The following is a 27,673-nucleotide window of genomic DNA, read 5'->3' as shown; positions in this document are numbered from 1 at the left end:
ACGATCGATTGATCCGTCCATTAAGGCGCGAGGGCGAGGAGCGCCGGCTCCGCCGGGGCCCCAGCCTCTCATTTCCAAACCGCGGGCGGAGGGGAACCCCGGGGGACCTGACGTCAGTTCTGAGCAGAACAATGGTCGGGCACGCGGCGGCCAGAGGGGGACAGGACAGGAACAGGACGCCGGGCAACGTGACCTGACGGAAAAGCCATCCCGCCAGGCCCGTGCGCTCCCCCCGCCAGGGCACCTGCCCGGCCGCGGTGCTGTACGCGTCCCGGCGAGGTGCTGAGGGGATGCTGCGGGGTTAAAAGCACAGGGCTCTGCAGGCTGAGGACGGACAGCGCTCGCCACAGGTGTGGGTGACGTGGATGTCAGCCCCAGCACCGACACCGCTCGCAGAGGAGCTGCGTTAGCACAGCAGTGAGGGAGGAGGTTGCTGGGCAATGCCAGGAAGCGTCCGAGTCCCGCGGGGACTTCTCATCCCCAAAGGCAGAGGCTGAGCCTCCCCCGAGCCGTGCCGGGGAGGAGAAGCCCCCCGGCCCCACAGCACCACGCAGCGAGCTCCCGGAGGCTCCCGGGGGCCCCTGTCCTGGGACCCCCTCCTGGGGGGCCACGAGCTCCCGGAGGCTGCGTCCCTGGCACGGGGATGCCGGTCGCTCCCTCCCACGGCTTCCCCTTTTCTCAGAAAGCCTGGAAACCAAAGGTGAAAGAAGTGGGTGGAAACCCTGCACGCCGCCGTCCAGGAAGAGAAGTGAGTAAGTCGGCTGCGATATTTAACGGTGCCTCCGGCCGCGCGGCTCGCAGTCACGGTGCGGCAGAGACGGAGCCGGGGCAGGAGCTGACGGTGAGTGCCGGGGTCGTGCTCTGCGGGGTCCCCGCCGGAGCCATGGGGTGCTGGCACGGCCGGGTGAGGGGGGGGTTCCCCTGCTGCTGCTGTCCCCAGGGAGCCAAAGCACGGATGTGCTGAGGTCTCACTGCCGGTCACAGCGTGCTGGCTCCTGGCAGAGGCTGCCAGACCTGCGGGCACGAGCATCTCCAGACCAGCCTCGGTTTTATCGGTAGTTTTTTGGGTGACCTGCGAAACCGGACCCGTCCCCCTGATATTTTAACTCGGGATGGGGGGGGGGGGGGGTGTCGTGTGTAACTATTTCTGCAGGCTTCCTGGGAAGACAAAGCGAGGCAGGCTGGATGAACGCCCACGCGACACCGCTGCCCGGCCCTGGGCATGTCCTGCCTAATCAGTAGCTCCCGTGTTAATTAGCTGGCGGTGCCAAAACCAGGGCGCTGCTTCTTCCTCAGCCCCGTAGAGCAATAAATCTTCTCACAGCTGAGCGGCGGTACCTGGGGTCCTGGCAAGGAGGCTGAGCTCTGGCAAAGACACAGGGGGCTTGCACTCGTGTGATGCCCGGGTGCGGTGCCCCGACCCACGGTGCCCCCTCCTGCTGTTGCTTCCCTCGTCCTCCCTTCGCCTCCCTGCACAGCACGGCTCGTGGGAAGCCTGCCAGCAGGGCTGTCTCTGCTCTGCTCTCAGGGCCAGGGCTGGGTTGCTCAGCGGGGTTATTTCTTCGCTGAAAGCATTCACTCACTGCAGAGGAAGCAAACGGGGGAGCAGGGGCTCCCACAGGTCGATTCACTCAGCCCTGGTACGTAGGAAACCCCACAGCAGCAGCAGCATGCCGCTGGCCACCCACTTGCCTGGGGTGTCTCTCATCTCGCCAGCATTTTTGGGCCACAGGAGCTGGGCCCCAGCGTGGGGACCCTGCGGGCAGGGGCAGCCTGGGGATGGGGACACCAAAAAGCAGAGGCAGAGTCCAGAGGGGGAGATGAGCCTGGCACATGGGGAGCTGCGCCAGCATATCAGGCTCCCCCAAACCCCAGATAGGCACTATTTGAGAAGAGGACGGCTGGGAAAGCAGGAGGGCCGTCCCAGGAGCCCAGCGCCGCTGGGGGGCTCGCATCCCCCTGCCTCCTGCAGCTGCCCGTGGTGCCATGCCCCGGGGATGTCCCTGGTCCCAGGGGTGCTGCTCGCAGGAACAGCCACAAGCGAGAGGAAACAGCCGGAGCCTGGGGTTTGCACCTCAGCCCCTGCGCGCTTCCCATCGCGCCCAGGTCACGCTGCCCCGGGGCCTTCGGGAGATGGGCCGCCCCAGCACCCAGGGGCAGGGCACCAAAAAGAGCTTGCCTGGAGCTGGCCCTGCTCTATCTGGGCGTGCATGGGGACAGCAGGGCACGCGCCAGGCTGCCACTGCGCTGTCCTGCATGGCCCCCGCACCCGTCACCAGCAGGGCGGGGGTGTGGGGGTTAACACCCCAGCTCCTCTGCTTGAGACTCTTTCCCTTTCTGTGAAAAGCAGCACGCGGAGGAAGGCCGGGGAAGGCTTTTCCCTCGCCTTTGCCTTTTGGTTCCTGGAAGCAGAGCTGCTTGGGGTGGCCAAGGGCTGAAGGCGGGTGGCCGGCGCTTTGGGTGGCAGCATCCTGCAGCCCTTTGGGGGAAACACATTGGAGAGGAGGTTAAAGCATGGGAAAGGAAAGCGCAAAGGATTTCAACATATCTAAACAGCCAGAGGCTGGCCAAGGAGCCCCTGGACACAAGCTGCACCTCGAAGCCCCCAGTCTCTACCTGGGGCTGAATACCAGCACCCCCCAGCCGGACCCCAACAGCCTGCTGCAGCCGTAGCATCTCCAGGGGAGAGGAGGAGGGAAATCACCCCACTTTTCTCAGCGTGGGGGTCTCAGGGCTATAAAAACCTCTCCGCCAAGCCACAGCAGCCTGAAAAATAGCACAGCCGGGTCCCTGAGCCCACCTCTCCCCCCCCAGCACAGTGAGCTCAGTGGGAGCAGGGGAGGCACAGTGGGTTCGCGCTGCCCCGGCTGAACTTGGCTCCCCGTGGGCAGACAAAAATAGAGCCCCAGGGTGGCTGTTGAGTAACCGTGGAGTTGGCTCCCGGCGCAGACATTTGCTGGGTATTTCCCCCACCAAAATCTCTGTCGGGGCTCCAAAGCGCGCGTGTCGTTTCCCTTCCCTCTGCTGCTCCACCAGAGCCGGGGGCTCGTCTCCGGCGCGCAGGCAGAGCCGCAGCCCCCCGCCAGCTGCGCTCCTTCCCCGGCCACCCCGTGCTGCTGCTGCCGTCACAGCCCTGTCAAATCACCGCTGAGCCAAAAGACGCCTCTCTGTGCGTGTCAGCTGCCAGCCCAGCCTCCTGGTTTGGTTGAAAATGAACATCGTTTTGAGCAGCTCACGGGGGTCCCCACCTGCCCCTTTGCTCCCAAACCAGGCGTGGGGCTGGCAGGGAGCAAAGGGCGCACGCGTAGCTGCTGGGTGCACCAGGATGTCCCAGCCCAGCCCCAACCTTCCCCATCTGCTGTATCTGAGCTGGCTGGAAGGGACCTTGCTGCCTGGAAAATGCCTTTCACTGCTTCATTTCGAGCTGCAGAATTGCCCTGGGGGCTCTCGCAGCCCCAGGCGGGCAGGCTTGCACTCCACCTGCAGCGCAACACGTCTCCATCCAGCAGCCCGTGCATCCCAGCTCAAGGGCGTTCAGCAAGTGCTGGTTTTGCTACAAGAGCACCGAGCAGTCCCCCCAGTGCTGCCCCTGCCCTGCTGTGCCCCTTCAGAGAGGGACAAGCAGAGGAAGAGCAGCTTACACCGAGGGACGTGCTGCGTCGCTGCCCGCGCACGAGGCAAACATGCAGGCAGGATTCCTCAGGCACCTGCGAATGACAACCACATCTGGAAGAAGCCGCGTTTCTCCCCCAGCTCCAGCAGGTTACAGAGCTCAGGGCCGGCACGAAACTCCGCAGCAGCTCCAAGTGACAGGGTGACACGTGGAAGCGTTGGGGAAAAAAAAAAAAAAAACAGCAGCCAGCTCGAGCAACGCTTCCAAATAAAGCCACAGCTGCGTGCGCTGCATCTGGGGCAGAGCAGGAGGTGCCAGAGCCCTCTCCTCGCAGCGGCTCCCAGCTGCAGAACGTGTGTCAGCTCGCTGCCTGCACTGTGTCATCATCATCGCCGTCACCGTGAGCTCTTTTTCTATTTTTTCCTCCCCGCAGATGGAGACGCAGCCGGGCGGGCCGACGGGAAGGCAGCGCACACTGGCTGCTTGGCTCTGAGAACTGAATTCCATAGGCGTTAGAGCACCCCCAAATGCCCTATGGATTCAGTTCTGCAGCTGGGCAGCAAATAAGCCTCAAACCTCCAAGAAGAGAGAGCAGCCGAGCGCTGTGCCTGCAAGGAACGCGTGAGTCTTTGCCCCTGCGGGGAGATCCAAGTAGGGATGGAGGTGAGTTACGGCCAGCAGGGGAAAATCACGTTCAAAGCGCTGCTTGAGGTGGTGGGCGCTCGTCACCGGCTTCCCCGGAAGGCAAAAAGAGCCCAACCACAGAGCGTTTCTTCCATCTGGGAGCAGAACGGCGCTTTAGAAAATACATTGCTGCCTCCTGATGATCGTAAACCTGTGCTAAAAATACACGTCGTCAGAACAAGGGCCTGGGTGTGCCCAGCAATCTCCTGTACAGAGTCCGGGCAGCAAAACCAAACAAGACTTGGGAGAAGACAAACAGAAGGGGCTGGGTAAAGCCGCGGGCTGTGCCTGCTCTCTCCCTGCCAGCCCCGGAGGTGCCCCCAGCAGGACAGGAGAGGCTGCGGGAGCCAGGGCTGCTGGCAGGTACCCGGGGAACCCAGCAGAGTTACCTCAGGGAAAGCTCTGTGGAGACAATTGGCTCTTTCCACCCGTCCCTCATATGCCTCCGAGAGATTTTGGCTGCCAACATCAGGTTTCAGGGACTTTTTCCATTACAACATGGTGCAAAACTGGTACCAGGCATGTCTGGAATAGCGACATTTAGGATGAATTACACAGGTCCTGGCAATTTATGCAGCATCTGATCACTGTCAGAACGCAAGCCCCACGTTCCCCTTCGTCAGCCCTACCTGCGCCAGCTACAGGGGATGCGGAAAAAATCCACACGCACCCCACATCCATGTGGGAGAAAATCCACCCGAGTGCCGCATCACCCCCAAGGATCTAACGCACAAACTTCGCCCCTGGTGGAGGGACAGCAGACGTCTCGCCACCACCTCTACGCCTGCGTGTAGAGGATGCTCTGCTTAGCCAAGGGAGAGCAAAGAGCCAAGAGTAATTGCTTTTTTCCTACGCTAGTGATCAGGGCAGGCCTGGTCAGCTGCCAGTCACTGAGCAGAGCACAATCATGGCCCCTCCAGCAAGCCCCGCTGCTTGCAGCACAGCCAGGCAGCAGCAGCTCGGTCTGAGGTTTCTGCAGCAGTTTTTTTTCTTTTTTTTTTTTCCTGGTTCAGGCCTCTCACTGCTTTCTCTAGCAGCAGAGCTCACGGGTTTCGAAGAAACCGATTGGGGAAGGGGAAATCCAGATCGTTGCTGAGCTGTTCTGGCAATTGCTTAAGCAAGCAGAGCTGTTGCATTTGTTTAGGTAATGCATCCACTTGCTTTTCCTTCGCAGTAATTCAGAGCCACTGAGGGCCCCCAAGCGCGTCCCTCCCAGGCTCCCTCCTTTGCCGTGCTGATGGTGAGCAAAAGCAGAATCTCAAAGCAGCCTGAAAAGCACATCGAACACAGCAACTAAATTGTGAGGACGTGTGAGTCGGGGACTACATCTCCATGGCATCCCACTGGGGACTGGGGGCTCAGTTACGAGCCAGGAAAATTAGGAGACAGCTGAGGGGATGAGCTGCACGGGTCGAGCTCCTGACTTCACAGAAAGGTGCCAGAACAGGTAGCGAGCTGTTTGCAGCAGACTGCAGTCAGGCAGCTAAAAAGCAGAAATTTAACTATTTGCATTTGGTTTTTTATTGTTTATTTATAATCATTTAAAAGGTACAGAAGTTCACAAGCCAGTCAGACTCAGCCCCAGCCCCTCACACCCCTCGGGGTTTCCAGCACAGCTCAGGCCCCCCCCTGCCCCCAGGAGACCCATCCGTGGAGGTGCCGCAGCTCCAGGAGCCTCAGCAGCGAGCCAGCACCTCCGAGCAGAGCCGAGCCAGAGCCGGAGCAGGGCCTCCAGCAGCAATTTCAGCGAGGACACACGGCCAGGAGAAACGAGCACCAGGTCACCAAGTGTAAGGGGATGGGGACACCGAGATCTTCTGCCAGCGTGTAGGGAAGTGCCGCGCGGAGGCGTCACACCGTGAGTAAGCACAGCGGTGTGGCCATAAACCAGTGACGAGATGTGCAGACAATTGCTCTTTACAGTGCCTAAGAACTGCTCTCCCCTCTGGACCTGCGCTGCCTCCGACTTGGAGGAAATCCAGATTCCATCTCCTCAGATGAGTGCCAGGAAGGGACCCGGCTTCCAGGAACCTCCCTCGGACAGGGTGGGAAGAGGCCCAGCTTCTGGGCAAGGGCTGCTGCCTGGGGATGCCCTCACCAGACCGTGACCACTCAACCAAACCAGTGGGAAGCAAAATGTTCGTTACAAAACCGGGACCGAAGAGCCGGCCCGACAGAGAGTCAAGTGCCAGGTGGTTTCTTCACAGGACGGGCGTCGTGCATCAGACGGGGTGAAGCTGCCGCAAGCTCGTGGAGGAGGGGGAGCAGTTAGGAGCCAGTGGGGGCACCCGTTGCTTGCGCTACTTCCCGGCTGCACCGAGAGCTGCTGCCAGCTGGCTCCCACGGGGGCTCCGGAGCATCTGTCCCTGGGGCGACAGGCCGCATCAGTGTCGCGGTTTCTTTTTCTTCTTCCGATTCCGGTCCTCGCTGCTGTCGTCCGCCTCGCTGGCGCTGGGGGTCAGGGCCCTCTGGATGACCTTTTTTTCCACCGTATATTCCTGCTCTCCTACCTTGGGGTCTCCCTTGACCAAGAACTCCCCTTTCCGGTAGGTTATGGAGACGCTGGTCCGTGGGTAGGTGCCATAAACCCTCCGCAGATCATCCTTCACAAATTCTGGGAGCTCTTTCCTCGGCCCAAACACCTTCCCAAGCTTCCCCCACTGAAGCTCCCCTCTCATCGTGAAGCCTTCCGGCCACGTGTCTCGATACTGATCCGCCCTCTGGTAGGCGGCGTAGGGACTGTAGCTTGGATAGGGGTTGTACAGAGGGATGGGGAGCACAGGGGGGAAGTGCCAGGCGTAGTACGGGGGGAAGTAGGGGTGGGAGGCACCGTAGAGGTGATGATACTCCACCTGGCCTCCCGCATAGTCAGGGTAGCCGTTCCTGTCCACCACGAAGGTGATGGGGCGGCTGTAGAAGTTGTGCATGTGGATGGGGGGGAACATCACGGAGCTGGCGGCCTCTTCTGCTCTCCCCGCCCGTAGGGGCAGGTAGGTGTAGGCGGGCGGCGGGACGACGGCCGGGCAGAACTCCCGCGGCACGAAGGCGGACTGGTACATGGTACGGGAGCTGGGGCCTCACGCCGGGGACATCCGTCCGGAGCAGTTGCTGAGCGTCAACAGCTGTGAGGACGGGAGCGGAAGAGAGGTTTACATCGTTATACGTTCCAGGACCAGGCTGAATAAGCAGGTATGCCTACGCTGTAAGCAAACTGACGTTAACAGAAGGAATTCCCCACATCTGCAGGTTAGCATGCCAAGAACAGAGCTGCACTGCCAGCGAGTGCCGGCTAGCTGCTCAGCAGGAGCCATCACTTAACCCCCCCAGGTCCTGAAGGAAGGCACTCGGGTGGGAATAAGCTGGCATAAAACCCACTGCGGGCAGGAGAGACGGCCCCGTGACCTTGTAAAGGCCCTGCACAACGCTGGGGACCCTTCAGCAGGCTGTTAGCTACTTCCAAACACGCCGTCTGCCTTACTCAGCACTACAAAACCCCGAGGGGCACCGTACATCAGTGGCAGCACGAGGCAGGTAAACAGAATAAAGAGTCTTTTCTTCGGAGTTTCAGTGCACCTTTCGCTCTAGTTCAGCGAAACAACCGGGATCCAGCATTTCCATGGATCCTTTGTGTTTCAGAGCCAGTGATCCACGCAGAGAGCACAGAGCCACCCTGCCTGAGCTAAGCAGGGCCAGCACAGCTCGTTCTTTGCACAGGAGCACCGGTCTCCCTCAGCCTGGCGCTGCCCTGCTCCTGCCTGCCCCAGCACAGTTGCAGCCCCGCGCCCCCGGGGGCTGACAACATGATCGACCCCATCACTGCGCCAGTGTCCGTGGCTTGTGCGGACCCTCAGCCTGCTCTGCTTTCCCAAGGTTGGTTTTGGGAGACCACAGCTGGAGCGGAGCCCTGCCAGACTGCGCAGGGCTGAGCTAGGGTGCAGAACAAACCTGTGTGGGGACAGCAGGAAAAGGAGAGCCAGCACCAGCCTGCCTGACCCCATGCCTCGTTCACCAGGAAAGGAGAGCAGGCAGGACTTCAGGAAACACAGTGAGACCATCTGACAGCCAGAAGGCATCAAAAGCCAGCTGCTTAAAACTGAATTACCAACATTACCTAAGCAGCACTCCTTGAGGAAGGGGTCCTGACCCCATCAGTCCCTGCTCACCAACAGGGAGACCACCCAGTACCAGGCTGGTCCTGCTGTGAGTTCAGGGAGCTTTCTGTGCTCTGGAGCACAAAGAGCAGCACGAGCTGTGGAGACGCAAGGAACACAAACATCCAAACCCGTGCCAGGCCGTGCACAGGCTCTAGGAGCGAGGTGAGAGCCTGGCTGCAGCACAGACCGACAGACGAGGGGAGCCACAGCACCCGAGGTGTGCCCTGCAGAGACACCAGGCACGTCTGGGGATTGCTTTCACCAAGACAGATGTGTCAGTGAGGGTCACCAAGTCTGTTGTCCACCCCACACAGCAAAGTTAGCCAAGTTCCTGGGCCCAGCTGGCACATCAAACAGGTTATTTAGCGCTCAGCCTGTTCCTGAGGGAGTACCCTGAAAGCCAAAGCAATTGTAGAGATGCTTGGCCCACTGTAAGAGACACGGCCGTCTATGGAAGGGCTGGCCTACACATTCCTCACCCATGCCATCACCCTACCACCAGATCCCAAATGAGAACAGGGAGACTCCACTTGCTGCCTTTCTCCTCCACTGTTCCAGCACCCAGCCTTGCAGACTCCTTCCTGGCTTTCTTCCTGCCAGGTTTTTCTCCCCACCCCACAAAAAAAAAACAAAAAAAACCACAGATCTGTTGCGACTTCTCTGTAGCAATCCCCAAGGGTACAGGGATGAGCACGGCGAGAGCAACGTTTTCCCTGAACCAGGAGGGATGAAGTCACGAGCTATTTCCAGTTAATCCCCACATTTTTGAGCAGACTCCGCAGAACCGTTGCCATCTGGCAAAGCTTTGGCAAAGGCCTCCCTTGGAAAAAGCACAAAGCGAGAAAAGCTTCAAGGATTTCTCTGGAAGTGAGATGTTGTGACCAGGTCTACTCCTTCACGTCACTGTGCCAGCACAGTGGGCTGAGGTTTGCCCTCCACAGCCCCGGTGTCAGTCCCGCACACTTATCCAGCATCCCCATAGCTGGAAGTTGTATGTGGGAGAGGATCGCAGCAAAAACATTTTTTTTTTCCTTGTCATTTCCTTCCCCCTGCTGCCAACATCAGATCGTGCTCCGGTCAAGGTCTCTGGAGAAAAAAAAAAAAAAAAAAATCCCTCACCCAGGAGAGGCCTCCCAAGGGCTTCTTTTGGGAGGGAGCAGAGGGAGAGGAGGGGAAGGGGCACAGGAAGCACCCAGCACAGCGCCAGGCTCTGCTCCCCCGCCACCAGGACTGATTTAAGGCACGGGCACCCGGCTGCCTTCCTAGGGGGATGCTCTCGCTCAGCCAGACGTGCCTGGCAGCATCGCAGGAATCTGAGTGAAGCACAGCAGCTCGTTACAGAGGAGGCAAGCTGGGCTCTTCCAGGCCTTAATTTCTATCCAGGGGCACAGATTCCTACACTTGCTTCATCCTGCAAGCACTTCCAGGTTGTGTGTCCTCTTCGCAGGAGGATAAAGCAGCACTGAAGGTTTTTTGCTGCACTCTGCCAGCCAACACGAAACCCGCGCGGTCCCAGCAAAGCCCTCCAAGGAGCAGTAAGTGCTTCCCCAGGAGGCTCCTCCATCATCCCTACCACAAGGTGCCACGAGGAGGTACCTTATGGACGAGACCAGCTCTTGCAGCACCTACGAAGGGAGACAGTGGGATGCTGCACGGCGGGTAGCAGCCAAGGCAGGCACCTGAGCTGACACAGCAGCCCTCCAGCTCGGCGCAGCACCCAGAGACCAAGCAGGCAGCTCGGGAGGAGCTCCCTGCTTCAGGCTTGCACCCTGGATATTGCCACAGTCACAGATTTCTGCATGCAATCCGCTTCCTACAAAGCCACGGTGCGTGCAGCGGCAATCAGCTTCCTGCAGGCAGCCAGTACCCGCCAGCACCTCCCGACGCCGATTGTCGTTAGATATTTCTGGACGGAAAGCTTGGCGAGGCAGGAGAACCCAGCCCGCGCTTCTCAGAAGAGGGCTGAGGCTGTTCGACACGCTCCTGTGCGGTGTGCGGCAATGACATGAAAAGGAAAAGGATTGGTACTGACAGCAGCCTGAGAACAGCCCACCAGGAATAAAAGGGCTTTACAGAGACACACAGGTACTCGGAGTGATGATTTCCCCAAAGAGCAGTAAAGCTACAAGGCAGAAAGGGTTTGAGAGGTTAGACGCGTGACGTTATTACTAGAACCAGGAGAAACACACCAATCCTGACTGTTTCGGACATTTGTGCTACAGCAGCAGGGGATTTGGGTGGGATCAAGGAGAGCCACAGCCCGGGCAGCAGCAGGGGGACGTGGACCTTCCCGCAGACACGGCTTCGCTGCCCAGGCTCTGCCTGCCGAGACACAGCCGATACCAGCACGCCTTGTGGGGTGGGCAGCCCAGAGCTCCCCAGACACCAAAGCCACGCCGGGAAGGAGCGAGCTGCCACCCTGCCCGGCGGGCATTCACACAAAACCTGCTGCTTTGGGCCTCTCCCAGGCCCCACACCACAGACACCCCCTTTTAGATCAGCCACAGGGGAGGATTTCACTCCTGAGCCAGAAGATCCCTCTGAGCTCCAGCACTGCCACAGCACCACGAGGGAGCAGCAGCCACGGAAATGGCAGTGAGGATGCGTTCCAGGCAGCCACCCCTCGCACAGGCCTTTCAAGGGGCGTAGATCTGTTTCAGCTGTTTGAAGCCGCATTCCCAGAAAAGACTGAAATCTGGCATGGGTCTGACATTTATTTCCGAGGTCTGCTGCAAAGCCTCTGAACGAGGTCAGAGCACCAGGCAAAAAACATTGCCGAGTGAGCCTTCGCTCAGCTCTGGTGCTACCACAGCCACCCCCTTGCGCAGCTCTGCTCAGAGGGGCTTGGAGCAGACCCCCCCCCCAGTCCTGCTGCTGCTGGACAACGCAGCGGGTCCAGGACAGCTGCGCTGCCACAAATAAGTGCCCCGCTTTTCCTCCGAGCTCTCTCCTTCCGTGATATATCCTCCTTCCCCCAGGGCTTAACTTCTGAGCAACTGAAGCTCCCACCATTGTCTTGTCTACCTAGTAGCCCCTGCAGCCACCCTTCACCAGGGAACTTCCTCACTCGAGGTTCAGATCTCTGCCCCACGAGATCCGGGATGTCAGGAGCCCAGCCTGCCCTGCCAGAAGCCACCACCTTCTTCTGACCCAAGCCCTCTCCCAGAGGGAGCTCTTTATCTAAATGCTGCTTGCTTTGATCAAGCACATATTTCTCTGCGCGCCACAACATTCACAGCCCCAAGGATCCCCTCCGTGTTCCAGCAGGGCCTGCACCCCGTCCACCCCCCAAAGTTCATCTGATATCCACCTCCTCCATCCACACACCCCCCTTCTTTAAGCAGAAGATCTCACTATCAGTTGCTCAGGCTTCCAAGCTAGGAGACCCTGGATGAGCCCCTCTCTGTACCTCAGTACCCAGCCCTCCCCCTTCAGATTGCAGCCTGGAGACACCTGACTGAAGAGACCAGCCATTACAGATCTATCACCCCAATAAGTCACCCGAAGAATCAATAACCTCATTAACACACCACTAGTAACTCACAGTTACTTAGATCATTCTGCACACAACTATAAAGCTCCTAGTCACGCCTTCCAAACAATACAGCATTGTTATTGCGTTAGATGTATCACCCTTCCCTCCCGCAGCACCCAGTGCGAGGGTGCTGGTCTGACCCACCCCCATGCCAAATCTTTCCAGCCTAGACCTGACAGAGTCCAGCAGCCTGTCCGAGGAGCTTCACCCCAGCAGCTTTGGGTCCCCAGGCTCAGCTACCATCTGCAGGTGTCTGCACTCCTTTGTTCAGCCAGTCCCACCTTCCTTTGTCCTTTCATCTCATTTAATACCTCATTTTTTATTTCTCTCATTCCAGTACCCACTCTTTTGCCATGCTGATGCCTCCCTTCCTCCGGCCGGTCTCCTCCCAAATAGTCATTCCACTCCTAATTACTTCTTCCTCATTGGTCTCAGTTTTGCTACATCCATAACCAAGTCTGACACTTCTGATACCGTTACCTAGGTGATCTCGGCCTTACATGGCGTTCCTGATACGGTCTGGGCAGCCTTGCACAGTTCTGCCCTGCAAGGGTTCCTTCAGCCTCCCCTACAATTATCTGGTTATACACTGTTGACTTTACACCCTCCAAAACAAACCATTCTGCTGCAGCCTTGGCTCCCCTGCCTAGCTCCAGTTACCTACAGGCACCTCCTTATCAAACAGACACAGTTTGCACAGCAGAACAGCATGTTTTGCACCATCCTCTCTCAGCTGCTTGATTACAAGCCTTATGCCCTTGAAGACTTCTTGGGAGAATCTCCTGGCTTCCTGCAGAGGCCTGAGCTGGTGACACAGCCTGGTTCTCCAGAGGGATTTCATGCTCATAGTGGGTCTCCTCCAACTGTTGTCATACACTGGTGACTAATATCACAACAAAACATTTGCGCTTTAGTTATGTGTCTTAAGAATACCAGACATCCCATTCCCGTGCACCCCACATTGAGGACACGTTGTTAAAAAAGAAAGGAAAGCACAGCTCGTTTGTGCTGGATCCTCTGTGGGATCAACAGCCAGCCAGACAGAGCAGCAAACAGATTATCCAGGGTTTGGGCTTGTATGACATATCATGCCTTTAGTGTATAAAACTAGCTTCTGTTACAACAACTCCACATTTTTGAACACCCACACTGTTTCTAGTTTAAGCTCAAGCTTCTGAGCTAAAAATAGCCATGGGAATACTGCTTTTATTGCACCCCTAAGGAAAACAGCTACAGCTTCTGCTGATCTAGGACTCTATATCATGCACTCCCCCCCTTCCAACTACCTTCTGTTGTGGCCTTTCAGCAGCACAGAGCATAGCTTACAAGCAACTTTATTGATTTTTTTTTAATGGGAGTGAAAACGCAACCCTGTGTTTCCATGAACGCAATCATTCAGAGAAATCTGTCATTTTTCAAAAACTAAAGTGCTCGAAGCCTACCACCACACAACAATAACAATTTACATTATCTTTCACAATCAGGAGATGCTAGGAAAGTTACAGGCTGGAGCACTCGCATGAATCACTGCCCCAGCTGCACTATTACACATGCCTCTACCAGAGAAACAGAGGATATGCAGGGGTGAATGAGGCATTGCCTCCAGAGGGATTCAAGCCAAACAAAAATTAGAAACCCTCACTTACACGCTCATACTGCAAGCATTTAATCTAGCAGCTATATTGTTTTGCCATCATAACTTTTAAAGTATTGCAACATAAGTCTTTAGTCGCTATCAGACATTTGTTTGGTGTGTACATACTCACTTCTTGAGGAAAAACAGCCAAGGTGATGCCTTTGCTTGGATCAGGAGCAGCAGGATAACCTGACCTCACGAAGGCAGCTTTCTTCTGCAGCCTCCTCTCACCAGCACAGCCTCACAACACACCAGGCAGTGAATGCACACAGGTACAGCACCACACCTTGCCGAAGCATGCTGCTGGTAGCCAGGGCCACGGTGCCTGCTCTCCTACAGAGCCACACGCTCAGGTGGGGAGCCTAAGGAAGCTTACCTGAGCATAGGTATGGCTGCTAAACCTATCACAAGGTGCATGTTTTAGCAAGGGAAAAGCCTCACAGAGGAAAAAAATAGAACACAAGCACTTGGCATAGAGAGAATATCAGGCACAGGTGAAGGAATAAAGTCAGCACTTGCAGAACAGCCCTCCAGCATGAACTTTGCAAAGGCACTCACCAAAACTTCAGGTTCTTCTCAAAGTAGCAAAACACTACTAGCAGCTCTCAGAAGAGAACTGTAATTTTTAACAACAGCAAGAACAGGAAAAAGAGACTAACTCTAGGCTAGGTGCCTTGAAAACAAAACTTTTTTCTTTATTTTTCCCCTCCCCAGCCCTTCAGTTGCCCTCAGCCACAGGGATTGAGCTTGTATTTGTACCCCTGCTCCTTCAGCAGGCTCACTGCAAGCACCTGTGCTACCACAGGCCTTTAGGGGCTGCAGCAGGGTCAGTGCAGGGTGGGCCAACACCTTCACCTCGCTAATTATACAGCCCATAATTGCATGGCTGTCGTTAACTGCCTGGCTTCCGTGAGTTTATAAAAATGACCTGTTCAGGTGACTACTGTCAATTTTGTAATAGGGTGCAAGTGAAGCAAAGAGTATAAAATACAAATACGTAGCATAGTAAGCTGAAGGGATTGCTGAAATTGCTAAATTGTGCTTTTTAAGAAACGTAATCACTGGGACTTTGTTTCCCCAGGTGAGGTGTGGGACCAGAGCAACCGCTGCAGTGAGAGGCGGGGGGGGACGCACACACCGAGAGATCCTTCTTCAGGAGAAAGCATCGAAATGAGGTCTGAAATAGTAAGGGACAACTGCAGTCTTTATTTTATTATTATTTTGGACAACATAATGTCAAATGAATCTTGGGAGACCAAACGGTGCCCCTCTCGAGTACCCTGACGGGGCTCAGTGCCGAGGGCCCAGGCCCGGCCCCGCAGGCCCAGGCCTCGCCGTTTCCATGGAGACCGGAGGGGGACCATAGAGAAGCCGGCCTGCCCCGGCTAGAAGGGCCCCAGCGGAATGCGCCCGGAGGGGGCGTGGCTATGCAAATGAAGCGTCGTGCAGGCCGCTTCCCCTCCAGCTGCCCTCAAACGAGATGGCGGCGCGGGGGGCGGCTTCACCCTCCAGGATGCAAAATGGCCCCGGGGTGGGGTCGGGGAACCGCTGGACGCGCATGCGCAGACGCCGGTTGGGCAACAGAGCGGCGGGGCAGCGCCGGCACCGGACGCAGGTAGGAGGTAGCGGCCCCCCCCCCCCCCCCCCCTCCGCGCAGTGGTAGCGCCCGGCCGCCCGCCTGGCCCCGCTACCCCGGCCGGTCCCACGCGGGGCCGGCGGGGGGGGTTCCCCCCGATACCCCCTGGTAGCGCCCTCCCGCGGGGGGGGGCTGCAGGGCTGGCGGCCGGGCCCTGGAGCTAAGGGGGCTGAGGCGGGGCGTGAGGGAGCGGCCGCTGCCTCGAGGGGGCCGTGGGTGCCCTGAGGAGGAGCTGGGCCACGGTCACCGGTGCTGGGTGGGGTGCGCCTGGTGGTGCGGCTGGGGGAGGTTTAACCAGAAAGGGCGTCACCACACTCCTGGTGATACCAAGTTACGCGGTGGTCGGATCAGTAAACAGTCCTGGGAGAAGCCCGACGGGGCTCTTCCGACGGTACGTTTCCCGGTCTGGACCGGTGGTGTTGGGTTTTTGACGGGTTCGCCCCTTCGCCCGTCAGACACCGGGTGCTGGGGGTGAGTTCGTTAGTGGCTGGGCGTGGGACGGCGCTTGGCGCTCCGCTGGGGCTGTTAGCGGGTGGGTTAGCTAAGGGAATGGGTGGTAGGGTTTCAGCCCAGTGGAGAAACTGGGAGTCTGGCAGGTGTATCCACCTCCTAGAGGGTGCCCAGGCCAAAGTTTGGTCAGGGGAGCCTGAATTTTTGTGGGGCTTTCCTGGGATAGGAATAGGACTTTGAGACTTCCTATTTTAAGCGAAGGTTCCATCAGTTTGAGCAAAACAGCTTTGTGCAGGGGTTGCCCTTCTTACCCGACGAGGCCCTGCTGGAACAGTAGGTCCGTGGGTGGGCACCGATGGAGGTTTCTGTGCTGCGGAGGCCTCCTGGGCACCACGAGCAGGGCGGGACGGAGCATGAAAGATCTGGTCCCCTCTCCCCAAAGGACTTGTCACTGACCGGTCAGCCTGACCCATGAGCACACCCAGCACTGTGCTTCCTCAGGCTGAAAACATCACCTGCGGGGTCTGGAAGGAATCGGCGTGCCCGGCACCGGGAGCCTTACTGACGTGGGTCGCAGAGCAGCGGCGATTTCACAGGCCTGGCTTCTCCAGGAATGGGGCCGGGCCGCCAGCAGCCCCGTCCTGTCCTGTCTGGCCACGAGGAATGTCTGGAAGTAGTCCCCTCTGGGTGGCTTATCCTGCCAGTGGATTTACTGCGTTGTGGCTGTGCAGACACAGCTGGGATATTTACTGTCCCTCTGCTTTAGCCAGTAAGACACCCGAAGTCCAGAATACACGGCAGAGGCACTGCGGTGACCGCTGGAGCGAGCACAGACGTATTCTGAGGCATTATTTGGGATGTTCCACCCTGCCTTGCCCACGTAGTGGGGAACGCACTGAAGAGTCATGCTGCGACTGCGGTCAGGTCTGCAGATGACTACTCCAGGTCCTGAGCAGCAGCTTTGGTACAGAGGAGTCATCTGGCCCTGCTTAACAGACTGCGTTGGGCCGAGGGCACGCGGCTCCGTTGCCAACTCGGTCCGAGAGGCTTCAGCTTGGCAGGGGGCAGCTCAGGCCCTGGAGCTGGGTCTCGTTCTAAGGCCAAAGGGTTTCCAAGTCGCTGTGGGACACAATGGCTTGTGGATCCAGCTGTGAGCTGGCTGGGAAGCTAGAACAGATGTAAAAGCCCCAAACTGTGGTCTGTTCCCCGCTGCCCTTTGCCAGCACTCTCAAACAAAGGCAAGGCTTTCCTGGTAGCCAGTATTCAAACATCCTTCTCCAGAAAGATAAGATCTGCAAACGTCACTGGCAGGAGCACCGCCAGATGTCAGATGCGGAGGTGGAAATGTTATGAAATAAAGGCTAGTCGCTTTCTAATTTACGAGCTCGTTGCTTTATGAGTGTGCGTTAGAAGTTCAGTGTGAATGAATGACAGCTATTCCCTCTTGCAGCTCCTTTTTCCCCCTACTTTTTAAAGCCTCATTTCATCCATCAGAAAAGTTCTGACATAGCCCATGACTAACGCTCTGTCCCAAGGAAAAGGTTATGAAAATACCAGTGTGGCAAGCTTAAATAACACAGCGCTTTGGATGTAGATGCAAAATCCACTTTTCGTGGGCAACTATAATTTGTTTCTTTTCATCTGTATGCTTGCAGATGAGGGAGGGGGGGGGGGGGGGAAAGACAACTGTGCCAGCAAAGTGTGAGATCACTTTGAAATGTCAGCTGGCTGCAGGGGTTGCCCATCTGTGGGGTGTGATGGGGGGGGAGAAGAGAGGAAGTGGGACTTAACCTTTTTTAAAGAGCTGTAGCACATAAATGACAAAAGAAGGTGTCTCTGGAAACCTCATCAGCTGTGGTTTGTGAAACATGTGCTTAGTGAAGCGTGGTTTGGATGGGGTATGCGTGTCAAGTGCAGTGCGAAGTACCGAGCCTAGAGCAGGCTTCGCTTTCGAACAGCCTTTGGGGAGCAAAGGCGAGTCCACCTTCACGCGGAGGTAGTGGTTGTGCTGTCGGAGCCACCGCGCCGTGTCTGGTGTACGACTAGCTGTTACCAGCGATGCTTGAGGCTTTTTAACGTATCTGTCACCCACCCTTTAGCTGTGCCCCTCCGCAGTAATAACCCAGGAGCTAAATAATCCTTACAGAGAGTCACAGTAGAAGGCGTGCTTGTGCGCACCCCAGATAACAATGTCCTGGGAAGAGAACTTCCCAGGGTGGAGCAGCAGCGAGCTCGGGTGCGTGTATTTCCCTGTAATTCCGGTGCTGATGGCATGCAGGTGCTCTGCCATTGCTTCCTGCGTGTCTCCTTTCGGCTGTGCTCGAGGCCTGCTGGGGCACCCCCAGCACACGCAGCCCTCAGGTTGGTGATGCTAATTCCCTGGGATCCCCTGCCTGTCCCCTTGAGTGGGTTGTGTACGGCGTTCCCCGTCAACTTGTCCAATCCTTTGAATCTGCCGCCTCCTGTGACAGCAGATCCCAGGTGTTTGCCGCCTGTCAGCACTTCCACGTGTTCTGAACTGATTTCCTGCTCCTTACAGTGGTTCTTGTGTCCTGGCACACCGCGGCTCCACGTCCGCCTCACCTCTTGTCCCTCTCCCCTGTGCCTGAGGAGTCCCAGCTGCTCGGCCTCTCCTCGGAAGGCAGCTGCCTCGCTCCCTGGCTCGTTTTAGCCGCCTTCCCTTGATCTGCCCTCCTCTCTCCTTCACGGGAAATGTGTGTCGGAGTTAGATGTGCAGGCGGTGGTCGAGATCGGGATACACTGATGCTCCCTACAGCCCGAACTGACGCTGTCTGCCTTGCTGTCTTTCTGCCTTCATCTCCATCCATCGCAGATTCCTGACTCCTTTTCAGTGCGTGACCGTACGAAATGCAATTTCCCTTCGAGGCTCGTCAGCGTGTCTGTCTTTAATTACACCTACAAACGCTCGTTGTCTGGCTGAGCTCCCCGTGGAGCGGTGTCATCCTTTTATCTGGCCGTGGGTTTTGGCACGGCGGGGATGCAGCCTGGCGGCTCAGCACCGTCAGGGCTCTGCAGCTGGATCCGAACCGAGGCCCGGTGCTTCGGCCAGGGGTGGGGCCGATGTCCCGTTTCAGTCTAGCGGTGTAAGCGATTGGAACGAACGCCGCGTGCCCCTGCTGAACCAGTTACGAGGAATTCCTCGGGCTGGGCAGAGCAGACAGTTATTTTTGCTTTTCTGATCCTGCCTAGAAGTGGTCAGGCTGACGGCTTCTGGGAAGTGCTGAGTGGGACTGGAGTTTCATCAGGTTTCGTGCCCAGCTGTTTGTTCTTCCCTTGATCTGCTGCTTCTGCTTGGGCTTGCTGCAGCTGGTGGTGCAAGCCGCGAGGGCTGGCTCAGGATGTGGTTTCCTGCTCCCGACACACTCGTTCTTACCCCGCGTTGTGAATTGTCCCCCGATGCGTCTGAATCGGGTGCGGGCGGGCTCCGAGGGGCTGGAACGGGAAAGTCACTCGGGTCCTTATCTGGCTTTTGGCAGTGTGGAGATAGCGACGCTGTTGTCTTAGGACGGTGTGGGCCAGGGAAGCTGACTGCTGCCGACTTAAGAACCCGTAACACCTCACCAGACACACAAATGGCCCTGAGCTCGGGTGGGTGCTGGTGTGAGGAGCCCTCTCCTCTCCTCCCCTCGTCCCTCTGGGAACATGCAGTGGGTTGCTCCAGGCTGAGGCTGCTCTTTCCACTTGCTTGCTTTCCATGTATACTGCTGCCCAGCTCAAGCATCTTTATTCCAGTCCCCGAATTCAGGCTGTCCCAAGGCAAGCCGGACAGCTGTTAGGTGGCTTTTGGTAGCCTTTGTGGCGTGATGGCACCATGTCTGCTGCACGCCGTCGCCTTCTGGTCGTGTCTCTTTGTGCCACAAAGCAGCAGCAGCGCTGCTCGCCATAAAAACTCCTGTCTGAGCGAGCCCAGGTGCGCTCAGCTGCGACTGCCTGGGGAAAGCAGCCTGTGTGAGATAACATCAGGGCTGTTGTCACTTTTATTTGGCTAAAAATTAACATCGGCACCTAAAAACGTCAGTGACTGGGGCTGTTTTCCGAGGGCTGCTTTGCTGTTTGCAGCTACGTAGCTGGATTCCTCCTCTGACCTTGCTTTTAAAGAGGTGGAAAGAGCTAATCAGCTGGCTGACAACATTAAGGTACGAAGGATGGGGCAGCTCACCAGGGGACAGCTGCACCCCTGAGCACACAGCCTGGCCTCCCCTTAATGAAATGGCTTCAGTGAGGCAGCTTCTGGTCTACATCCCACCCAATCCACTCCTGAACAGCTCCTCAAAGCAATACGAGTTCCGATCTTTGCTGGCAAAGATTTATCAATTAATTAGATTCAATTTTTGTTCATTTAAGAAATTGACTTATTTTTCTTTTCCCTCCTGCAGGAGCAACCATGGATTGGCCCCAGCAGAGATGCAGCAGGTGTTGGGGGAAGACGTCCCATCTGAAATGGAGGTGATCCGGGGAGCTGACCGCCGACCACACCGACATGGGGTTGCGACTGTCGGCTTGTCTCTTCCGTTTGCCCACCGCAGTGATCTACGGGTCCTTGTCGCTGTTCGTCTCCATTTTGCACAACGTGTTTCTCCTCTACTACGTGGACACCTTTGTCTCTGTTTACAAGATTGATAAACTATCCTTTTGGATAGGAGAGGTTAGTCTTTTCCGTGGATTTCTGCCCTTGTAAGAAGAAATTCTGAGACAGGTCCTTGCTAAAAGTGAACGGGACATTAGCTGAAATAGCTGTATTCCTCTTTGGGAAAGGAGCACGGGAGTCTTCTGAGTGCTAGTTTGGGTGGTTTAGTTTTTCCCACTTACACAAACAGAAAAGGAGCTGGAGTAGAAAACCCAGAGACTTTGTTCTTAAGACAGGCTTTTCCCTGGGGACATGGGGGCGTTTCACAAGCCTGGAAAACCACCGGCCTCGCTGCGTTCGTGCCAGTTGCCCCAGGCAGGGGAACTGTACCGCGGTGGTGGCGCAGGGAGGGCGCGCTGAGGGTTCCTGCTGGCGGGTCACCCTGCCAGCTCAGCGCTGCCTGATGCAGGAACAAAAGCGAGTCTCTGCAGGAGCTGTCCTGTGGTTTGTTTCACTGTCCTGTTTTCTTTCCTAGACGGTGTTTCTGATCTGGAACAGCCTCAATGACCCTCTGTTTGGCTGGCTGAGCGACCGGGTGTTCCTTAGCACGCAGCAGTAAGTTAAGTTCCACTTCCAGCAGAGGCTGGGAAGTTGTTGAGTCTCTGGGGGAGATGGTGTGAAAGTGGTAGCTTTAAAACTGTGGCATGGGAATGGTTACTGGAGAACGAAACTTTAAAGACCTCCTTTTCCTGCCATCTTAGAAATTCAGTGTTCTTTGCATGTTGTTTCAGTACCTGGCTGGATAGAGGAGGTCACGTATGTACCAAGTAGATGTGACCCTAACCCTTAACAATCACAAGTCATACAGAACCTAAAATATCCGCATCTAAAATCCCAAGCCCTTTGCTGGGGTGTTGGAAAGCGTCTGTATGTAGTCTGGGGGACTTGGGGGAAAGGACAATTTTTTTCCACCTGGAATACATCAAACCAGTTGTTCCCAAAATCCGTGAATCATGGACCACTGACATCATTAGCATTTCTCCTGTATTTGCTTTGAGCTTCTAATGAAAATCACGGTGTGGCTTCCTGCACCTACTGAAAACTTTTTAAGTGCTGTTTGAAATAACTTACATTACGCAAAGCAGACAGTGCAGCGCTATCGGGGAGACCCTTGCTCAGGAGAAGAAGGATCCCTTTTCTTTGTGCTTTTTGGCCTTCTTAAGCCCACGTTTTCTGTGGATTCATATATTAGATGAGAATTTATCTTATGTGGGTGTTTGTTACATGAGCAAAAGCTGCGTTATCGTCTGGGCCACTTACACAACTTCCTTGGAAAGCAAGGATATGTGGTCATGCAGGGTGTTGTCCAAGTGTCTAAAACTTTTATCTTCTGTTGCAGGCCAGGAGCAGAGATTTCCTCCCCGGAAGTAGTTCTGAAGAGGCTCAGAGCACTAAGCCACAATGGCCCTCTCTTTGCCATCTCTTTCCTGGCTTTCTGGGTCGCCTGGGCTCATCCTGGCGTGCAGTTCCTTCTCTGCCTTTGCATGTACGACAGCTTTCTCACCATGGTCGACCTCCATCACAACGCCTTGCTCGCAGACCTGGCTGTTTCGGCAAAAGACAGGACGAGCCTCAACTTCTGCTGCTCTCTCTTCAGTGCCATAGGCTCGCTCTCTGTCTTCATGTCGTACACAGTGTGGAACAAGGAAGACTTCTTTTCCTTTCGCATATTTTGCGTCGTGCTGGCCCTCTGCTCCATCGTTGGTTTTACCCTGGCCACACAGCTGCTCCGCCAGCGATTTGAGGCTGATGGGAAAGCGAAATGGGACCAGGAATCAACCCTAAAACAGTAAGTGTCACCAGTTCTGCAGCAGGGACAAAGGCTTGGCATAGATCTATAGGGTCCTGTTACATACCACAGCAAACTAAATGTGTGAGAAGATCCAGGACAAGGAAGACTTTTGTTAATCATCTGTGGTTCTTGTCTGTTGATACAGTTTTCAGAATCACCTCTGCCTGAGGTCACACTGGTTCCTAAGGCCCTCTGAAAATAGGACAAAACTATCTCGTGAAACCCCTGGCCCAAACTGGAGCCCTGATCTGCTGTGTGGCCTTCCCAGTGTTTGGAACGAGAAATGAGTTAGTATCTAGAGCACCCACTGAGGCCTGTGAGTGGCGAAACGTCAGAAGCAGCTTACCATGGAAGTATTCCTGCTTGAGCATGAGACCACCTTGCTGCCCGGTTCCTGCGGAGCAGGACAAGCGAATCCCTTACCTTTTTGCTCGCTTTAGCTGCCTGATGGTGACTGGGCTGCGCGGGCCACGATGCAGCTGGTTTCCCCATTCAGCTCCCTTGCTTTTCCTTGGGCTGCCTCACTTGTCTCGTGTTATACTCACTTGTCTCTTGTTCCAAGCTGCCAGCTTTACGCTGTACTAACACAGCAGGTCCTGATGAGGTCTGCCAGGTGAGCTAATCTGGGGTAGGGGCATATATGTAGTGTAATGGCTGACAGGAGAATGCTTTTATGGACAGAAATCTGAACTGTGGGCTCAGGAAACAAATGTTCTTTGGGAGACCTGTAGCCTTTTGTTCTTGCCAACATTGTTGAAGACTCTGCTCTTTTTGGTTCGGTCTAGAGAGAAGGAAGGTCAGAATGGGAGCTGAAAAGGGACGGCTCAGCATCTGCACAGGGGCTCTGCCCTGCTTGTGAAGGAATCACAGTTGTTTTGGTTTTTGTTTGTTCTTCCTCCTCTCCCTTTAGGCTGTACATCGAGAAACTCTCCGTCCCCCAGGAGAAGAGGATCACCCTGGCAGAATACCTCCAGCAGCTCACGCGGCATCGCAACTTCCTCTGGTTTGTCTGCATGAACCTGGTCCAGGTAGGTGCAGCAGCGGCGCGCTGGGATTCAGAGGATGCAGCCTGGCTCTAGCTGCTCGGTGGTTCAGCAGCACACCAGTTCCCCGAGAAGGGCAGGGGTGTTTCTGGCACCCGCTTGCTCTCAGGGCCTCCTGCACGTACTGGCTGGGATCCAGCGGCTGGTAGCCACTCTCCCTGCTTGTGACCTGAGGAAACTTCCCGAGCACCTGTGGGGTGCTGCCTCCTCTCTGCAGCGCAGGCTGGATTACAGGGGCTGGCTGTAATCATCCATCTGGGGTGCAGAAGCACGAGGCCTGGTTTGTGGTGGGAAGGGTTCAGGAGGGCAGTTTGCTGGCTTGGCTGTCAGCACCGTCTCCTCCTGCTTTCCCGAGCCTCAAGTCACTGCTCTCACTGTCCAGCTGGATCCACCTCCCAGCTGTTTTTTTGCCATTTCTGTTTCTCGTCCTCTTCAATTACTACCAAATGCCAGCAGCATGCCCAACTTCCCTGAGCTTGGTGTGCTGCCGTCACAGCTCTGCCTCCCCTCGGTTCCCCTCAGGCAGGCTCTTAATGCCTGCATCGTTGTGTTTGAGCCTTGCTGCCTTGTTGTTATCCTGACAGCTGCTTCCTCCCACCTGCTGTGCCACTCCTTCCTCCTTCAAATCCCGGTGGCCGCTGCTGTGGACTCCTTGCCCTGCCCTGCCCTGTTGTGTGCTCTGTGAGCTCACTAGCGAGGAATGCTTTGGCAGCTGGCACGCAGCACTGGCCCCAGGCATGCAGTGGGCATGGCCGCTGGCATTGCAGCTTTGCAGTCTCAAAGCCTACAGGGTTGTAAGCTCCACAGCCAAGCTCTTGCTATGCTAAGGTACTGGAGGCCAATCCTGCACGATCCCTTGGCACGGGACTCCCAAGTCAAGCGTCCAGGGGGCTGTTAGCTTTTTCTGTTCCCTCTTACTGCTGTTCCTGCTGACCGGCTTGTCTGCATGCTGCTTTCACAGGTTTTTCACTGCCACTTTAACAGCAACTTCTTCCCCCTATTCCTGGAGCACCTGCTGTCAGACCAGATCTCTGTCTCTACTGGATCCTTCCTCCTCGGTGAGTTTCAGACAGCACTAACGGGAGCAGCTGGGTCAGGGCCTGGCCTGAGTCTGTGTTCTGCCTTCCCAAACCCCAGCTGGGGAGAGGTGCATACGGGTCTCTGGGTTGTAAGATTCACACATGACACACCCTACATGCTTCCCTGGAACCTCCTTCCTGGGCACAAGACGAGTAACTTGGAGCCTTTTCTAGAAGTGAAAAGCACAAAGTGCTGGACTCTGACTCCATGGCTCCACACAGGTATTGCTCTGAGCATGATGTTAGTGTCTGTGGATACGGCTCTAGGATGCAGCTCTTAATTTACTCCTCCTGTGCCACATGGACCATGTCCAGGCTGCCCCAGATCTGTGGGCACTGGTCCTGCAGGGCTAGAGCCACCCTGGGAGAGTTGCGTGTGGGCCAGGTCTGGTCGCGCTGCCCACTCTCCCTCGCTTCTGCTCCAGGGCTGAGCCCCAGCCCCTGTGGAATAATGGGCAAGTCTTTTCCTCCTTCCTGCTCATCAGGTTGATGAAGTAGAGCACGCGCTCTGCCCTCTGTAGGAAGAGCGTGCGCTGTGTCACAAACCCACAAAGTAGATCTACTACAGCTACCTTCTCTTGTGTGTATTTGGGGGCTGTTTTTTACCTCCTGCCCTACCCTCCTTGTCTTCTCTGTTGTTATTGGTACGGGGGGAATGGTGGGTACGGAAACTCTCTCAAGCTATTTGTGCCTCTGTCTTTGCTCAGGTGTTTCCTACATTGCCCCCCACCTCAACAACCTCTACTTCCTGTCCCTCTGCCGCCGCTGTGGGGTTTACGCTGTGGTCCGAGGACTCTTCTTCCTGAAGCTGGCTCTCAGCGTCGTCATGCTCCTGGCAGGACCTGATCAGGTCTATCTGCTCTGCATCTTCATAGCCAGGTACGCAGACAGCACTCACTTCCCCTGCTCTCTGCCAGCTGGGAAGGAAAATGACTTGTCCTTGTTTCCCCCAAGGAAGAGTAGCCAGGCTCACAGAGAAGCCACGTGGCTCCCAGCTCTGACAGCACCCAGTTCGGGACAAGTCACTGCAGTGACTGGTTCCCCTCCAGTAGCCGGGGCTTCTGAAGCCCTTATTTTAAGGGTCAGGGAACCTTTCTCATCTCCCTCTCTCCATTTTCTCTGATCTCTCGCCTGTTCCCATCGCTTCTTGGTGCCCCTGTTCAGTGCTTTGCCTGTTGTCCCGCAGCAACCGCGTGTTCACAGAAGGGACCTGTAAGCTGCTCAACCTGGTGGTCACCGACCTGGTGGACGAGGACCTAGTCCTGAACCGCAGGAAGCAGGCGGCCTCGGCGCTGCTCTTTGGGATGGTCGCTCTGGTCACCAAGCCAGGACAGACGTTCGCCCCCCTCATAGGCACCTGGCTGCTCTGTGCCTACACCGGTAAGTCCGCCCCGGGGGACAGCAGCGGGGTGGCAGGGGGAGGACGTGAGTTCAGGCCCCTCCGCAGCGGGTGGATGCAGAGAGCTCTTCCAGAAAAAGCTGTCGCTGGTCTCTGCGTCCCCACGCCCAGTCCCGTGGGGAGAGAAGAGATGAGTGTCCCCGCTGTCCCGTCTCACGACCTCTTCTTGACACCAGGCTACGACATCTTCCAGCGCAACCCCTTGGGCAACGTGGTGAGCGCCCAGCCGAAGCTGGAGTCTGACGCCGCCTTGGAGCCGACTCTTCGCCAGGGCTGCTTTTACCTCCTCGTCTTCGTGCCCATCGCGTGCGCGCTGCTGCAGCTCCTCACCTGGTCGCAGTTCAGCCTGCACGGGAAGCGCCTGCAGATGGTGAAGGCTCAGCGCCAGGGCCTGATGCAGGGTGAAGCGCCAGACGTGAAAATGATCTAGGGCTGTCTGAGCCCCTGGGGCCGTCCTGGTTGCAGGCTGGGGCAGGACTGCAGGCAAGGTGAGGGGACTGCTGACTGAGCAGACCCTGCATTTACAATTCAGCTGTGAAATGGTGTAAGGCCAGTGCTTGCTCATTCCAGGAGGGGCTGCTGGGGAAGGCAGAGAAGTGCTCAGCACGCAGCGGGCCGGGGATAAGTGGCTTTGACACAGGAGCAAGAGCATTTTAACCTAGCTGGTCCCAGGGGGCTGCTAATTTCAGGGCAGGAGGAGCTGGGGTGCAACGTGTGCTGGAGACATACACATCCCTGGTGGGCAGAGCAGGGCAGGGAGCACACAGGAGCCTTTCCTTGCTCTTGAGGGACCCGGTGACCAAGGAGGGGAGATTTCAGGACAGCAGAAGGGATGGGAGGACCCTGAAGGCCTTGCCAGTAGCTGGTACCCCCTCTCCCACATACAGTGCTGTGTGAACCTGCCCTGGTGGCTGGGGCTGTGAGGTGCAGGTCAGGGAAGCATCCCTGTGACCCAGGGGATTGTCATGCCCCTCTTCCAGGGCTGACCCTGGTGCCTTGCCTTTTTGCAGAGGGGATAGCGCAGCCGGGAGGAGACAGCAGCTCTTGCTTTTGTGCCTTTGATTTCACTCGGGAGCCCGTTTGACACAATGCTGGGTAGTCACAGGGGTGAGATTTTACCTCTGGGGGGAAGGACAGACACCACAGCTCCTCTCTGCTTGAAACAGTGCCCCAGAGGTCAATTGTCCACCTGGCTGCTGAGCCACGGATCCAAGGGGGAAGGACAGGGCAGGTGGTCACCAAAAGTCCCCAGGGTGAGGGAGTGTCTCCTGCAACCCCCTAGGGTGAGTGTGGTGCCAAAGCAGGCTGGGTGGGGGCCAGCAGTGCTCTGCCCTGTGCCCTCCCGCAGGACAAGGTGTGCTCGCTCACATACGTGCTGTTCTTCACTTAGTTGCCTCCCCAGCCTCAGTACCAGGCTCCTTCTGGGGTTGCAGCCCACAGATCTGCCATTTTGCCTCAGGACACAGCTGCCTCCCGTCTCGGACCAAGGTGTTTCTGCCACGGGGCTTCTGTAGTTCTCAATAGTTCAATCATAACTTATTTGTGCAGATTTTAACAAAGTTTGATTCTTCATTTCATAAATTAAAGATCTTTTCTGTATGGCTGTGGTCCTGGTTGAATTATTTGCCACCCATCTGGCCCTGCATGGGCTCACCTAACCCTGTGAGGCCCCAGGTGCAGCTTCCCTTGATGAGGTGGGAAAGAAGCAGGAGCTTGAGCTGCAATTAGGGTATTTTGGAATGCTGCTTGACCCACTTACAGCTGGCAGAGGCTCAGAAAGGTACCATTAATGAAAACTTAAGTCCCATAGGTGGCTACAGATACGTCTTACACCTTGGCCTTAGCGGGATTTAAGGACTCGGTTCAGACTGTAGGGATTGAGAACCAAGTCTGACAAGTCCCTGCTCCTGTTCCTTCACCAGCTTGTTCTGGAGGTGGCACAAAGGCCTGGGCACTGAGCCACGTCCCCAGGCCTGCCCTGGGAGGGAAGCTTGCCTGCTGGTT

General features: G+C 56.5%; 2 protein-coding genes across 6 annotated transcripts; one reads left to right on the top strand and one right to left on the bottom strand.

Annotated features, from left to right (window-relative positions):
- MFSD13A (major facilitator superfamily domain containing 13A) lies at nucleotides 1-27,268 on the top strand. 5 transcript variants are annotated; one of them, XM_050711907.1, is made up of 10 exons: nucleotides 1-748; nucleotides 14,704-14,797; nucleotides 20,106-20,374; nucleotides 20,832-20,911; nucleotides 21,696-22,145; nucleotides 23,059-23,176; nucleotides 24,153-24,249; nucleotides 24,978-25,149; nucleotides 25,457-25,650; nucleotides 25,846-27,268. In XM_050711907.1, the coding sequence occupies exons 3-10, from the start codon at nucleotides 20,210-20,212 to the stop codon at nucleotides 26,097-26,099; spliced, it is 1,530 nt and encodes a 509-aa protein (XP_050567864.1). In that variant the 5' UTR covers nucleotides 1-748; nucleotides 14,704-14,797; nucleotides 20,106-20,209; the 3' UTR covers nucleotides 26,100-27,268. The 5 variants fall into 5 exon arrangements, with proteins under 5 accessions (XP_050567864.1, XP_050567863.1, XP_035403628.1 ...); XM_050711906.1 differs by lacking the exon at nucleotides 1-748 and adding an exon at nucleotides 798-841; XM_035547735.2 differs by lacking the exons at nucleotides 1-748; nucleotides 14,704-14,797 and adding an exon at nucleotides 15,173-15,237.
- C7H10orf95 (chromosome 7 C10orf95 homolog) lies at nucleotides 6,028-7,356 on the bottom strand. Its single transcript, XM_035547549.1, has one exon. It carries the CDS (start codon nucleotides 7,354-7,356, stop codon nucleotides 6,682-6,684), a length of 675 nt encoding a protein of 224 aa, XP_035403442.1. The 3' UTR covers nucleotides 6,028-6,681.
- Nucleotides 27,269-27,673: the final 405 nt, after the last annotated feature.

Source organism: Cygnus atratus, chromosome 7 (genome assembly GCF_013377495.2).
Source record: "Cygnus atratus isolate AKBS03 ecotype Queensland, Australia chromosome 7, CAtr_DNAZoo_HiC_assembly, whole genome shotgun sequence".
NCBI lineage: Eukaryota > Metazoa > Chordata > Aves > Anseriformes > Anatidae > Cygnus > Cygnus atratus.
Note: the sequence above shows the minus strand (reverse complement) of the source record. Positions and strands in the feature narration are given on the sequence as shown.

Coding starts and splice junctions, on each gene's coding strand:
- C7H10orf95 (XM_035547549.1), bottom strand. CDS start 7,356: ATGTACCAGTCCGCCTTCGTGCCGCGGGAGTTCTGCCCGGCCGTCGTC.
- MFSD13A (XM_050711907.1), top strand. CDS start 20,210: ATGGGGTTGCGACTGTCGGCTTGTCTCTTCCGTTTGCCCACCGCAGTG. Junction 20,375..20,831: donor TATCCTTTTGGATAGGAGAG/GTTAGTCTTTTC, acceptor TTTCTTTCCTAG/ACGGTGTTTCTGATCTGGAA. Junction 25,651..25,845: donor GCTGCTCTGTGCCTACACCG/GTAAGTCCGCCC, acceptor TCTTGACACCAG/GCTACGACATCTTCCAGCGC.